This window comes from Lampris incognitus, chromosome 5, assembly GCF_029633865.1.
Source record: "Lampris incognitus isolate fLamInc1 chromosome 5, fLamInc1.hap2, whole genome shotgun sequence".
Lineage (NCBI taxonomy): Eukaryota > Metazoa > Chordata > Actinopteri > Lampriformes > Lampridae > Lampris > Lampris incognitus.
This window is the reverse complement of record NC_079215.1, coordinates 23,117,624-23,133,132: the sequence shown is the minus strand read 5'-3', so window position 1 is coordinate 23,133,132 and position 15,509 is coordinate 23,117,624. Positions and strand designations below refer to the sequence as shown.

The 15,509-nt window shown below is 41.4% G+C and overlaps 1 protein-coding gene across 1 annotated transcript; it reads right to left on the bottom strand.

Annotated features, from left to right (window-relative positions):
• Positions 1 to 7,240: 7,240 nt before the first annotated feature.
• On the bottom strand, positions 7,241 to 14,847 carry plk1 (polo-like kinase 1 (Drosophila)). The gene is given in 10 exon segments (XM_056280863.1): positions 7,241 to 7,951; positions 8,417 to 8,599; positions 9,518 to 9,672; positions 10,556 to 10,633; positions 10,753 to 10,846; positions 12,628 to 12,909; positions 13,104 to 13,197; positions 13,308 to 13,452; positions 13,760 to 13,928; positions 14,177 to 14,847. Coding segments are annotated over 10 exon segments (1,755 nt in total). The 5' UTR covers positions 14,540 to 14,847; the 3' UTR covers positions 7,241 to 7,759.
• Positions 14,848 to 15,509: the final 662 nt, after the last annotated feature.

The following is a 15,509-nucleotide window of genomic DNA, read 5'->3' as shown; positions in this document are numbered from 1 at the left end:
CATGGCTCGGGAGGTAGAGCAGGCTGTCTAGCAATCGGAAGATCGCTGGTTCAAGCCCCGGCTCCTGCAGAGAGTGTGTTGAAGTGTCCTTGAGCAAGACACTGAACCCCTAACTGCTCCTGATGAGCAGGTTGGCACCTTGCATGGCAGCCTCCACCATCGGTGTATGAATGTGTGTGTGTGAATGGGTGGATGTGAGGCATACACTGTAAAACACTGAGTGGTAGGTAGATGAGAAAAGCACTATAAGTGCAGTTCATTTACCATGTATGACAGTCGGTAGCAGGTACCTATAAATAGATCCTACAGGCCCCAAGAGGTAATCGCAGTCAGAAAATGCACATTTTTAGCAGGTTACATTTGTGGATAAACTTAACATAGTATGTAGAAAGTCAACACCAATAATAAATTTAGTTATAACTCTCCCCAATACTAAATACAATATATAGATATGATAGACATCAAGGTCTCAAAAAACATGTAGCATCAATGCATATGTTTTTTTGGCCTTGATATATATATATATATATATATATATATATATATATATATATATATATATATATATATATATATATATATATATATATATATATTAGTCAAGTAAACTCTTTATGAGACAGTACAAGCCTGTTTCATGCCATAAGCAATCATCATGATTGCTTATGCCATAAGCGATCATAAGCAATTATCATGAATCGTGATTGCTTATGGCATGAAACGAGCTTGTACCGTCTCATAGAGTTTACTTGACTAACTGGATTGTTTTGCTCCTTGTTTGTTGAGCACTTTCCCTACCGTTGAGTGCTTCTTTTAACAAAGTTATTTATATATATTTATATATATATATATATATATATATATATATATATATATATATATATATGGCAGCAAGCTAAGTAGGAAACTCCAGACGTCCCTCTCCCCAGCAACACCCTCCAGCTCCTCCTGGGGGATCCCAAGGCATTCCCAGGCCAGATTGACATGTAGTCCCTCTAGTGAGTTCTGGGTCTCCTCCCAGTTGGCCGTGCCCAGAAAACTTCCAAAGGAAGGCACCCAGGAGGCATCCTGATCAGATAACTGAACCACTTCAACTGGCTCCTTTCGACACGAAGGAGTAGCAGCTCTACTCTGAGCTCCCTCCTGATGTCCGAGCTCCTCACCCTATCTCTAAGGCTGAGCCCACACACCCTACAGAGGAAACTCATTTCAGCCACTTGTATCCGCGATCTCACCCTTTCGGTCACTACGCAAAGCTCATGACCATAGGTGAGGGTTGGAATGAAGATTGACTGGTAAATTGAGAGCTTTGCCTTCCGTCTCAGCTCCCTCTTCTCCACAGTGGTCCGGTACAATGCCGCATTAATGCTGATGCTGCACCAATCCACCTGTAAATCTCCCGCTCCATCCTACCCTCGCTCGTGAACAAGACCCCGAGATACTTGAACTCCTTCACTTGAGGCAACAACTCATCCCCAACTCGGAGGGAGCAATCCACCATTTTCCAATAGAGAACATGGCCTCAGACTTGGAGGCGCTGACTCTCATCCCGGCCATTTCACAGTCAGCTGCAAACCGCCCCAGTGCACGCTGGAGCTCACGTTCTGATGAGGCCAACAAAACCACACCGTCTGCGAAGATCAGAGATGCAATTCTGATATTCCCAAAACGGACGCACTCCTCACCTTGGCTGCACCTTGAGATCCTGTCCATGAATATCACAAACAGAATCGGAGATAAGGGACAACCTTGGTGGAGTCTGACACCCACTGAAAAAGTGTTTGACTTTGTGCCGAGAATGCAGACACAGCTCTCACTTTGGTTATACAAGGACTGGATAGCTTGTAGCAACTGCCCCGGTACCCCATACTCCTGCAGTATCCCCCACAGAGTGCCCTCTCCAAGTCCACAAAATTCATGTAGACTGGCCGGTCAAACTCCCATGTCCCCCTCAGCACTTCCGCAAGGGTAAAGAGTTGGTCCGTTGTTCCATGGCCAGGACGAAATCCGCATTGCCCCCCCCCCCCTCTATCTATCTATCTATCTATCTATCTATCTATCTATCTATCTATCTATCTATCTATCTATATATATATATATTTCTTATATAATTTACTTGACTCACTGGATTATTTTGCCCCTTATTTGTTGAGCACTTTCCCTACCGTTGGGTGTTTCTTTTAACAAAGTTATTTCGATATATATTCATATGGATGCAAGACTGTGAGGCTGGACAAGGCACCCCTCGGTTTAATCTTGAGTAAAACAACCTACAGAAACTATATGAAAATATTCAGGGAAAGGGATCACAGCAAAATGCTAAGAAGTAATTCATCATTCAGTCCCTCAGGAGCCAATGTTTGAAGAGTATGAGTCCAGTAAGCTTCAGTAAGCTTCACGCTGTTTGAATAACTTGTCAGGGTCATCACCCCTTAGTGGTAGGCTGACCTGTTCAACACCACAGAAGCGTAATTATGTAATTAAAATGCACAGCTCCAATCGTTTCTGCGTATTATGCTTACTGATCCTGGGTTTAAGTCTTCTGGTGGTTTTCCCAATTTAAGAGACCACAGGGACAGCGTATCATTTAGGTCACGTGTGTGGATGCACAAGTGATGGCGCTGTTGATGAGAAATGTCTTGCCTGTGTGGGGATGACAGCAACAGTTGCCCTTGGGAAGAGGGTGCAAAGCATGTGTACTAGACTGGATTTCTCTTGTAGTCAAAATTGGCGCGGACCAAGTGCTCCCTTATGTTCTTCACCCTTTTATTTACAAATTGACTCAAAAATGGAAGAAAGTTCAGTGTCAGACTTCCAAGATATGCCAGTGCTTTTTAGAAAACAATTTTATTGCAATAGAGTGGACAGAATGTTGAGTAATACATGTAACAGCGCATTTCTTTTGTTTTCTTTTTGAGGGCCAACTCATATGCTTGATTAATCCATGGTGATGGCTACCCCCACTGTGCCAATCTATTTGGAATGACAGCTCCTTCTCAATCCAAAATATTGTCGAGATTCAGGGTTTACTCGGGCTGTATGTCTTTTCTATGAGAAAAACTTGAGGCTAAAAAAATAAAAAAAAATTTTGCATAAGATCATTTCATGAATGAGGCCCATTGTTCCTGTGAGGTAGCCTATAGGTAATAAGTGGAGTAGATCCCTATTTTCATTGGCTAAGGGAGACGGGCCTACTGTAAATGGGACTTCCCTCTTGAAACGAAATGTTATGACAATGACTTCTGTTCCCTGGAGGAGAGAGACGAGGTACAATGCATATATCGAGGAAAGTTGAATCCGTTCATCTGGACACTGATTATTGAGAGAAATGTTTCATCACTCATCTAAGTGACTTCTTCATTCTCAACTGACTGCAGGTGTCCCCACCCTTATAAACAATACAGTGGTATAACGACTGAAACCAACAATCGGTTTCTTATGCAAACAGGTGTGACCATTAACTAGAGTTTCAATGGCCATGTGTACTATTCACAGAGGATTTGGGAATGTTTGTAATCACAGCATTGTAAGATGGTGACAGATGTACTCTTAGCCCCCCTTCTGTTCAGAGATGGTCATTCCCTCTTCACATAGATGGCCTCTTTGACTCCCCGTTCAAACCAGCGTTCCTCCGTCACTCTTTCAAGGATGAGGATGTGCTCATCTGTGAAACGTTGTGTCCAGATGAACTGATTCAACTTTCTTTGCTTTTCTTACCTGGATAATTGAGCATGCATAAATACAATACATATAGTATGGGATATCCGGCCAAAGGGAACTGCCAAGTGTACAAAGATGACTGACAGAAGGTAATGCCCCTTCCCTTTGAGCTTCTCTGATTGGTTAGAGACTTCAGAATGGAACAACTTTGCACCCATCCATGAAACTCGCTCACAGAAGACTGAGAGTCAGTGTGTCCACAATGAGATATACGTTGTTTGGAGTGAAATTCAAACAAAATAATCCTACAAAATGTAGCTTTAATTTTTAATTTGATACTCTCTGCTCTCACTCATTTCGAAAGGCCAGTCATGTTTGACAGGAAGCACAGCAGATGTACAAAATTCAAATATGACAATTTAAGTTCAGTTAAAGTGGCAATTATTGAAGACAATGTGAAGTGGCATTCAGAGCATGTTCTCAGAGTGACGGGGATGCTGGAGCCTATCCCAGCAGTCAGTGGATGGCAGGCATGGAGACATCCTGGATAGGCTGCCAGGCCACCACAGGGCTGACACACACACACACACACACACACACACACACACACACACACCTAGGCACAATTTAGTATGGCCGATTCACCTGACCTACATGTCTGTGGACTGTGGGAGGAAACCGGAGCACCCAGAGGAAACCCACGCAGACACGGTGAAAATATGCAAACTCCACACAGACGACGGCCCGGGTTGACCCCCAAGTTTGGGCTACTCCAGGGTTCGAACCCACGACCTTAACCAGAACCTAGTGTGACATATTTTCAAGTGAAACCCGGAGGAAACCCACACAGACACAGGGAGAACATGCAAACTCCACACAGAAGATGACCCCCAAGGTTGTACTACCCCGGGGCTCGAAATCAGAACCATAACCAGGACCCAGTGTGACCTATTTTCAAGTGAAACAAGATATCAGGGTGGGGCAAAATGTAGGGAGAGATGTGATTTGACTGGATTGTGCAAAAGTCTTTATATCATTGGTTGGACTGTTGTTCGCCAACCCACTCGGACATAGTGATGCACAGGGTTGTCAGATTAGTTTGAAATGTAGTCAGTTACTGACTACAAACTACATGGCAGTTTTTGCAGTTACTAATGTAATCCATTGGACTAAAAAAGTAATTTAATCTGAATACTTCTGGATTACTTCAAAATCAAATATTGAAAATATTGCACCTTACACACACAAAAAATAATAACGCAGCTACAAAAATCCGAGTTAAAATATTTTTTTCTCTCTTTAAACATTTATTTATTTGCATTTTCAATGCAAATAAAATGCATTTTTGCATATTCAGCATTTGTCAGATCAAATTACACGTCCAAAAATTGTACTGGCACAAACTACAGGCGATCGTCGTCGAGTTGCTCAAGCCCGCCCCTCTCCCTCCCTCTGATGTCTTGAAGTAGAAAGCGGCACCGAATAGTTTATGTAATTAGGTGTCGCGAAAATATATGCGCTGTACGTAATAGGATAAGACTTTGTTAGAGCAGCTTTCAGTTTGCAAACGGTATCTCTATCCAACTAAATTCTCAGCTCCCCGGTTTGTCCTTCACTAACTACTGTTCAAAGTTCCCTAATTGGCGAGATGAACCGGATGTTCTGCCGCGTTTCAGTTCAGTGAGCGCGACTGCGCAGTCGGAGCTCCGGACAAGCGCTGAATAAATCTTTTGAACAAAAACTTTTTAATGAACTGATTCTATTGATTCAGTACACTGAAAAGAGCTGCTTTGCCGTCTACGGTGGTGTAGCGGTCTAAGCATCGGCTTTGTGACGATGCAGTTGCCCACTGGGGACCAGGGGTTCGCGCCCCGGTCTCGTCACATCCGACTACGGCCGGACTCGACGAGACAGCAATAATCGTAATAATCGGCAACGCTGTCTTCGGGAGGGGGGCGGTGTCGGCTTGTGTTCGTCACATGAATGTCTCTGGGTGTGTCGGAAAAAGCAGTGGTTCGGCCTGGAGTCGCCATGTCACGAAAAGTGGCGTGGCGTCTACTTCGAGACCGCCGGCCGGAGAGATGCAGTTGGCGAACGCATGCAAGGTGGGTGTTTGAACTAAAATAGGGATCGATTGGCCACTAAATTGGGAGAAAAAGGGAAAAATCAGAAATAAATTGAAAAGAAAAGAAAAGAACTGCTTTGCCCATCACTACCACAAAGTGAAGCACTTGTCTAAGAAACCCCGTAGGTCAGACGTGCTTTTCATAACAGAACATTGGTTATCATGAAAACAAAACGTAATTTTAAAATTACATTTTAAAGACGTAATCAAAAAATTTAATCAAGTAATCCTTGACAAGGTAACTATAATCTAATTACACATTTATAAATGCAATCTGCATTGATTGTAGTTACTGGGTTTTTTTGTAATCTGATTACATAATCCCGATTGCATGTAATCCGTTTACTACCCAACTCTGGTGGCACAATAACAAAAATTTAGCTATTTTAGTAGAAAATAAAGGTACAATCGGAAAATGCATCCGTGGCGGACTGTGACAACATGGGCATTCTACTGACAGTAAACAAGACATACCCTGCCATCAGGTCAACAATGTGTATTTGTTTGAGAAATGGATACAACTGAAAGCAATGTATCATTGGCTGACTTTCTCGTTTGCAAAAAATGAAGTGAACAGTGTTAACGCAATTCGACAGAAACAACGGCAGAAGTGGGGCAGGCAGCCGCTGGGTGCACCAGTTGCAGATTGTACCTTTAAGGGGATTAAATTGATGTAAATAAATTCAAAAAGGGATTTATTTCGATTTTTATGGCATAAGTAAATGAATAGGTGGCACAATGTGACCGAGGAACCGGGATAAAATAGGGGGAAAAAAGTCAATTTTCATGTCACACAATTTGTTCTTACATACCCATGGAATTGTTTTAGCTCTCAAGATTGTCTGACAGTCAGAAGCAAAGCTTGATGGTTATTTGTAATTTCTTCCCCCTGACATCAAGTGTTGATTTCTTGCAACGAGCAATCCCCCAGGCTTGCCAAGACATCAGTGTTAGCCAATTGGTGTTTAAATTCAGGGGTAAATCAAATTTGACTGGTACACAACTGGAAGCGTTGAATTCAGTATTTGAGATGTTAAATGACACTTCTACTAATGAATATAAAATATCAACACAATACCTTTTGGAAGATAAAATGGATTCCAGGTCAGTTTGTAGGGCTTGATAAAATTACAACCGATTGCTACCTTAGGTTTGAGGCCATTTCATATTCATTGAAATATAAAGAAAAGTCAAACAATTCATATGTAAACATATACATGTACACACCACTTGCTAAGCCTCAACTTTATCTTCATGGCTAAGTAGTCAAGTCAGACAGCAAACGCCAGCAGTTCTGCTCTTTGGGGACAATACACATTTCAGGTTGAAGGTGCTTTGCATAATTTATCCTTTACCACTTAAGTAAATATTAAAACATCAGTCATGTTAGTTGTTTCCTTTTAAGACATGTGGTTTATTTAAATCAGCTTGAAATTAAAATCATTTACATCATTTATGCATATTCAGTTTGCACAGTGAGCATTTTGCCGAAAGACAACCCCAAAATGGAGTATAAGAAAATACAAAACATATACATGATAAACATGGCTGTTTTCAGCCTATTCATCTGTTATTCTGAAAAATTCATCCCCATGTCTTTCCAAGGGCCTAGTGTTTAAGCGTATGACATGTACATTTAAAGGGGCAAGAATGTGACATTACAAAAGCATGAATTTTGAGGCGATTCCCTTTTTCTGGCTTGATAAATCCACTCAACTCACAAGCCGTGAAAGGCACAAGTTGACAACACAAAACACTGTCCCACTAATTGATAAAATTAAAATCTGTGGCTAGATTACAGGGTTGCTCGGTTTAACTTAATCACTCATGTACAATATATGCACATCAAACAGTACATTTAAAAAACAAAAACCTACAAGGGATAAAATGGCCAAATTCAGGATACTTCCTTTCCTTTGCTCGGCCATCACAAGAAACAGCTTGTGATTTGGGGAAAGCTTGATCCAAGGCTGTTTAGGGTGCAGTGGATGGCTTGGAGGCTATCAGTTTCTCCACCATCTGTTTGGCATAGCGAATGCGGGTGAAGAGCTCCGGGGAACAGCCAAACTCCTCCAGCAGAGACAGCTTGTATGTGTGGAACTCTCTCTTCGCATTAATGTAGGTTATAGCACCCATCAAGGAGCACAGAATCACCTTGGCGTGGTCCTAAGGAAGATATTAGGAAAACAAAAGCACCAGCATTCAGAGTTCACACTGACCCTCCCCAGCAAAACCGCCTTTATGTCAATGCCTGTTTAACTGTGTTGAGAAAAGTTAAACTCTCACCCAATGTCAAGCTACCTCCCAGTTTTGACCACACGTGTAGACGTTCGGTTGACTTTTCAACTGACCGACAAAAAAATAATTTGAAAACCCAACTGTCCAAATGAGAACCAATATCTCGTAAATGTGTAGTGTTCGGCTGAAGTGCAGGAATGCAAGGTTTACATCTCTTTATAGATGTACTGTTAACATACCCTCTTATGTAAGCACTCCATGGCAGAACATACACAACTGCTGCATTGACAGAGGTGGAGCTTCACTAAAGCCAACCACTGGATAGGCCCTTTAATTTTGTTCATTTGATCAGTGAGATAGACAAAAGGTGTGTGTGTGTGTGTATATACCAACCTGGAAGAAGTTCATCTGAACAGTGCCATTACTTAGGTGCAGGATAATAGCACTCTTGGTTCTGAACCAAAGAGCGAGGTAGGGGAGACGTGCCAACTCATCACCATCTCGTCGCGCCATGTTGGCTCCAGCCTTCAGCAGATGTTCACTCATGTAGTTACGGAAGTACTTCAGCAATGTTATCTACAAGGAGAGGGACAAGTAGTGTTGTGAAGCCAGAATCCTGGACAGGAAAACATGAAGGAGGGCAAGAAGTCCAAAATCCACAATAAATCTGGAAGGTCTTCAAGCCAAATCAAACCTCAAGTCAATAGGGCTGTTGATGAATATTCCAAATTCCAATATATAACCGAATTGTTAAAAAAAAAAGTGTAAAAATTAATTAGTCTGGAGGGGGGGAAAAAAACCCCCACTACCACACAGCTGACTGCCTCGCAAATTCTCATGAGGGCATTGGCTGCTGCACTGAATACACTGCGTAACGGACAGGAGTCACAAGTCACTTTCATTGGTTGGAAATGAAATTTAGGTCAAGCTGAAACAAGTGAATAATTCAACAACAACCGTGTGGTAAAGATGGCAGAGAGTTCACAACCCAACTCGGCCACAGAGAGTGATTTTCATGCTGAACAATCTATTGATTTGATGCAAACTCCACACAGAGCACAACCAGGGACGACCCCAAAGGTTGGACTACCCCGGGGGCTCAAACCCAGGACCTTCTTGTTGTGAGGCGACCGTGCTAACCACTGTAATCCAGCTCATAAAACAAGACAGTTCCAGAACGTCTCATTGAGTAGTTCAAGGTATTTGTAATAACAAACAGGTTTTCACAGGGAGAGAAAGACAGAGATCTATGGTTTGTTTATTTTGCAATGTGTAGATATGTAGATCTTTTAAAAGAAATGTTTATGTTGAAAGAAATATACCCATACAGTAGTTATGTCTCTCGTATTGGTTTGCCCTCCTATGGACATAACGTGTAAAAATATATTTGAAACGTTTTGAACTTGTGTTTTTTAGAAGGAATAATCAAACTTCATTTTTGGCCAACTTTGACAGGCCTACAAGTCAATAGCATTTAGTGTAAAAGTAACTGACCTTCTTAGTGAGAGCTGCAGGGTAGGAACGCACACTAAGGTAGGATTCAGCTGCTGTCTTGTCAATGTACTGCAGACTGTCTCCATCAGCATGCATCATTAGACGTGTGTAATCATTGAACAGTACACCCACACTGTTGTCACAGAGCTGGTAACCTAAAACACACACAAATCGTTATAAAAAAAAAAACTATTCTGTATATCTTCAGGTAATTTGAAAAAAAAAAAAAAAAACCAAAACAAACAAAAGCAACAGACATCGTCTTTAACCAAGGCTAGGACCAGTGAAATACAACTTAAATAAATCAGGATGCAAACTCTAGGGTGAAATAGCTTCCTTGCACTTGACTCATCCCACACAGAACTTTTCTGCCGTTGGCCCTTTTTTGTTTTTAATTCTCCTTTTTTAACTTCTTGGTTCTTTTTACCCTCCATTGCTGCTTAAGAAAAAATGGACACTGCAATTGGCGCAATGGGAGTTCATTCCGCTAATTCGTGCCTGACAAAAAAATGAAGCTTAAAACATTCACGTTTTAGAAAATGTAATTATTATTTCCTTCATCAATTATGTATTATTTCACCCACTTCAACCCATCCGCTATTAATCAGAATCGTTAATTTTTATAACTTGGCCTGTTCGATCTGCGGATTAACTGCAGTGCCCATGGATATAACAGATTCGCGCATCACTAGTCAAGAAGCAGACAAACACCTCAATGTGTCATTTGTCCAAACAGATCAAGAAATGACAAAGTTCCAAACATTAAATGGGAGTAAATTATGTTATATCAGACAGAATTCTCTTGTAGATTAATCATGGAAAATTAGAACCATGCGAGTTTTTTTTTTTTGCATCAAGGAGCAAGATGTCGTAGCATGAGGCATTTGAGTTAACTTGCCTTAATTCACATTGCACGTCCTGCGATGTGACTATTGTGCATGCCCACATTGCAATCACAATGCTGAAACTATATCATGTAGGCCTACAAAAAATTCCGATTTATAGTTTTCAGGAGGAAGCAAGGATGCTTCTTCTTACCCAGTCCATATTTATCAGAGTAGTCTACCCATTTGCTGATCCAGAAGATGGGGGTACTAGCAGGGTCTTCTGCCTCTTCTGGAAATGGACGAATGACAGAAGGATGTCAGTGCATACAAATGGAAAGCTTGGCATTGCTTTAAACTGTAAAGCTGGACATGAAAAAGAGGACTTTCTGGTATCTGTGAAAGCTTTACCTTGCCGTATAAGCGGCTTCTCTGATGGTCTGGCTGCAATTATACTGTTGAGTTGCTGCAACATGTCTTCCAGGTAGCTCTCTGGCGAGTCAAGCTCCCTGTGCATAGCCAGACAAGCCAGAATTCACTTATTTACCACAACTGTGCTGAGACCAAAATTTTTCATACAAAAACTGCTCAAGAGAAAAACAAAGAAAAAAAACCCAACAAGCCAATACTGTATTCCTTACCAACAAGGGCAAATCTGTATACAGATACATTAAGTGTTTGGACTGCATTGCTAAAAATCTCACCTTTGTACAAGCTCCTCTTTCCCCTCCACCTTTTCCGTCCCCACTAGAAAGAGAAGCAAAACCAAGATATTAACTTACAGTGGATCCCAATAACAGCAGTGTTTCCCCTACTATAGCCATTAATGGATGGCAGCCACTAATCCCCCGTTCAGTGAAATTTGAAAGGTAATGTTTTCATTTTCAGTGAAAATTTTGAGTGAAAGGCAAGCCAAGAATACCTTGGTTTGCCAATAAAGTTACAAACAAAATTCAAATGAAACATCACAAATGCTTGTCCAAAGGAACAAAAGAAATGTATCTAGGCTGTATTAATAATCTCATACAAAGCAATACTAGATTTACAGTAAATTGTATAGATTACTACTGTCCCCACCATCAAAATGAAACCCTATGACATTTTGGTGAGTTTCCTAATATCTACAAGTTAAAAACCATTGCTGCCTTCAAATGGGGTCGTGCTTAACATGTTCATGAAGAGTCCACATGAGCACCCCCCTTCGAGTTTAAGAGTTTTGACATGTTGACGTTTTCAGAAACGATGGAGCTCACGGAGGTTCATTTTTCTGTGGATGGTAAGTTAATATATTGTAATTTTAGCCGTGTAGTGTTTTTCTTAGTAATTTTACAATGTCTGAGGAAAATGTTGATATTCTAAATGGTCTCATCTTTTTCCTCTTGTCATTATGCCTTTGCATTTTGTTACCCGCTTGCTACAACGATGAGTCTTTTGGCATTCGTGTTGCCTAGCAGCGGGGTTCTCACAACTGAACCATTTGAACGCCATGGATATCGTTTACATAACTTCCCATGTCGTAACCAAGAGCTCACAAATTCCATTTGAAGGCAGCACATGTAAAGGTTAAAAACATGCCAGGCTGGCCCTGTTACCCTGGTGTTAGCATAGCAGGCTAAAATGACAGAGACTGTGTCAGAAACTGCATACTTTTTAGTACACCAATACAGAATGCCAGTGTTCTTAGTATGTCTGAAACCACAGTATTTATCAACCAGTATGTGAAAAATATCTGGTTGCCACTACATGCTATGCAAAAACTGCACACCATACTGGCATGGAGTATCCCACAATAAATTTTCGTACTTCACAACAACATCCAACAATGGCAGAATGCAACACAAGACCCACTGTCGGAAAAGTTGAAATGTGAGTAGCACTTTTCACTATGCCAAGCAGGACGTAGTTAAAATCATTTTATTTTTACATTCACAACACTGGTATAAGTTTATATATGACATGTCGTCATTAACCCGCAAAAAGCCGAAAGGAAGGGTGTAGCTCTATGATGTAGTAATTCTGAATAGCCATTATACTTTTTACTCACATACTAAAAGTGCGCTGGAAGATAGTACACATAGTATGTAGCGTGTGATTTCAGGTGCAACTAGAGTCAGCACTAACAATTGTCAATGTTGGTTCTTCTGTACACCTAAATCAAACAGACCCACTATTAATTTTATTAGCTGCAGCTGTGTCTATCCTGTTATGCTGGTATGTTTTTTAACGTATAGGTGCCAGTAATCTCACTTTAACGGTCTAGGGTTTCATTACTCTTTAATTCAACACGACTAGTCTATCCATCATGCGACTTTTCTTGTTTCAAAATGTAGTATAAGAATCTTTACCCATGTTATTGAGAGCAGTTAGTGGCCGTCTCTGGTTGACCTCAAGCGATGAGGGGGCAATAGAGAAACGAGGGGGAATGGTAAGACAAGTAGTAGGCAGATGAAAGGGGATGTAGCCGTGAGTGAAGAACTCATCTGTCTGCAGCTCAGCTATGGTGGGCCTCTGGGCAGGATCTGCATGCAGCATTCGCCTGATCAGGGAGGACGCTGTTGGATTGATATGCTGCATACAAGTGAGTGGTTCAAAAAGGGGACAGAGCAGAATAAGAAAAGAGACAACGGAAGGAGAACAAAAGTAAAGGGGGAAAAAAAACAAGTGAAAAAGATCAGCTGTCAGTTTTGAACTTGTGAACTTGGATGTCATGAAGGTCTACTTTATTTAAGAAAATGCCCAATTGTGAATAACTACCAACGTACCCAAGGGATGGTGTAATTGTTTTTCTTGATCCGGTTGTAGGTCTCTTTCAGACAGGACGTCTCAAATGGAGGCTTACCCACCAACAAAGTGTAACTGAAGTTAGAGACAGGATAATGAGAATATCTCACTTACTGCTATAATTGGTTACTTAAAAAAAAAAAGAAAAACATTTTCTGAGGTATGCTTGTATGTGGCTAACTTACAGGATGCATCCAAGTGACCACACGTCAACTTCAAAGCTGTGGCCCTTCTTACACAGGACTTCAGGGGCAATGTAGTTGGGCGTTCCACACAGGGTTTTCTTTCTCTCACCCTCATATTCAATCTTAGTGGCAAGGCCAAAGTCACCTTTAAGAAAATGATGTGTTACTTGGTGCCAGGTTTACACGGATTTAATCAAAATTTTGAAATAAAAAAGAAGAAGAAGAAACAGCATCCCTTTTTACCCTCACAGTACTAATTGGCAAGAGAACATATGTCAGGGGGGAAAGTATTCAAATTTTTACGTAGTGAACAGACATCCTCATGAACAACTTACTGGACAACATATGCACATTTATGCAAGTGAATAAATGCTCTTTGGACTTTATCACCCTGTTCCAAAGATTTACAACAGCTTTAGTAGCAACCATCAGTATGAGTGTGTGTGTATTACCTATTTTGATCTCCAACTCATCGTTGAGGAAGAGGTTTCCAAGTTTTAAATCTCTGTGGATAACTCTGTTGTTGTGCAGGTACTGGCAGCCTTTGAGCAGCTGCATCATGAAGTAGCGTGCTTCTGGCTCTGTTACAGCTTTTCGGCGCTTGTGGAGCTCCAGCAGCGACTTAAGCGGAACACAAATGCAGACATTGGTGTGTTAATATCATCAGTCTAGTCTTGTTGATGGCAACCCAGCGAAAACAAGAGTTAAGCAGGCTCTTTGCAACTTCGATGATGACTAATGGGAATGTTAGCAGTTAGGAAAGTGACTTAGGACAAACACGTTCCCGAAGTAAGTGAAATAAATTAACCTTGGGCTTCACGAATGGGGTTAACATCAGATACAAGTAGTGTTTGTTCATTATCACTCACCCTCCGTCTGCAGATTTCGAGGACAACAAACACGAAGTCTTCGTCCTCGAAAAAACCGTGGAAGCCCACGACATGTGGGTGGTTGAGACTCTTGTGAATGGCTATTTCAGAGGTCATCTTCTCTCTTTGATGGGGCTTCATAATCATTGATTTCGGCACGATTTTGCCAGCGAATACTTGTTTGGTTTCCACGTCGGTGATTTCGTAGCATTTGGCAAAACCTCCTTTCCCAAGGAATCGCCCTCTCGTATATCTCTTCTTTGAGCGTGAGTCAACAAGGATATCTGGAATTTCTTTAAGAGGCGCCGACTTTGGGTCGACATTTGTCGACGGATTAGGGTTTTTGGGATTTCCTGCACTCATGTTTGTTCTTCAGCTCGCAGTGATGATCGGCGTTGAATGAACGTTTTAAAAGCTTTACTATTACGAAGCTTTGAGTATAAATCTGCCACTAGAAAAAAATTAGTAGGGCTTACCCCACCTCGATTTCCCTCGGTGCTAACTTCCCAGCTCGATCTTTCGCACAAATCCTGATCTCGAATCAAAACAGATCTTCTCACACGCGAAAGTTATCCAAATATATAAACGAGTTAAAAGGTACATTTAGCGCATGCGGTTGTGAAGGTTTTTCTTAAAAAAACCAAAAGCTGCAAAAATAGTTTTCAGATATACTCAGGTTCTCCGTCTAACAGCAGTCACCACTCGAAATTAAACCTCTGCCTCGTTCGTTATGCTTGCCTCTGATTGGCTGACTTGATTTGAATTCTAAACCACAGTCGCTAAGCATCTTGGGAAGTCCAGCACGAAAGAACCAATCGTTGCTCAAGAAAACACTTTTTTTCTGTTTGAATGTTGGCCAATGAAAGTTCTTTTTGCCCTTTAACATTTTAAATGTGGGAAGAACAGTCAGGGGTGGAATGACTGACTTGAATACGGAAGGGCGAGATCTTACCGATTTATTTGTACATGTTAGCATGCTAATTATGAACAAGAGTTTAAGTACTGCTCCACTTGGAGCTAATTGCATTCTAAAAACTCAACTTGTAATTGATAAGGATTTTGTGTACGCATTGGCTTGGCACGCCCAGTATGACATTGTGATCTGTAGTGAGAGTAGGGTACAGGCTGAGGAGAGCCCGAAGAGGTGGAGGTATGCACTGGAGAGAAGAGGAATGAAAGTCAGTAGGAGCAAGACGGAATACCTATGCGTGAACGAGAGGGAGGACAGTGGAATGGTGAGGATGTAAGGAGTAGAGGTGACGAAGGCATATGAGTTTAAATACTTTGGGTCAACTGTCCAAAGTAACGGGGAGTGCAGAGGAGAGGTGAAGAA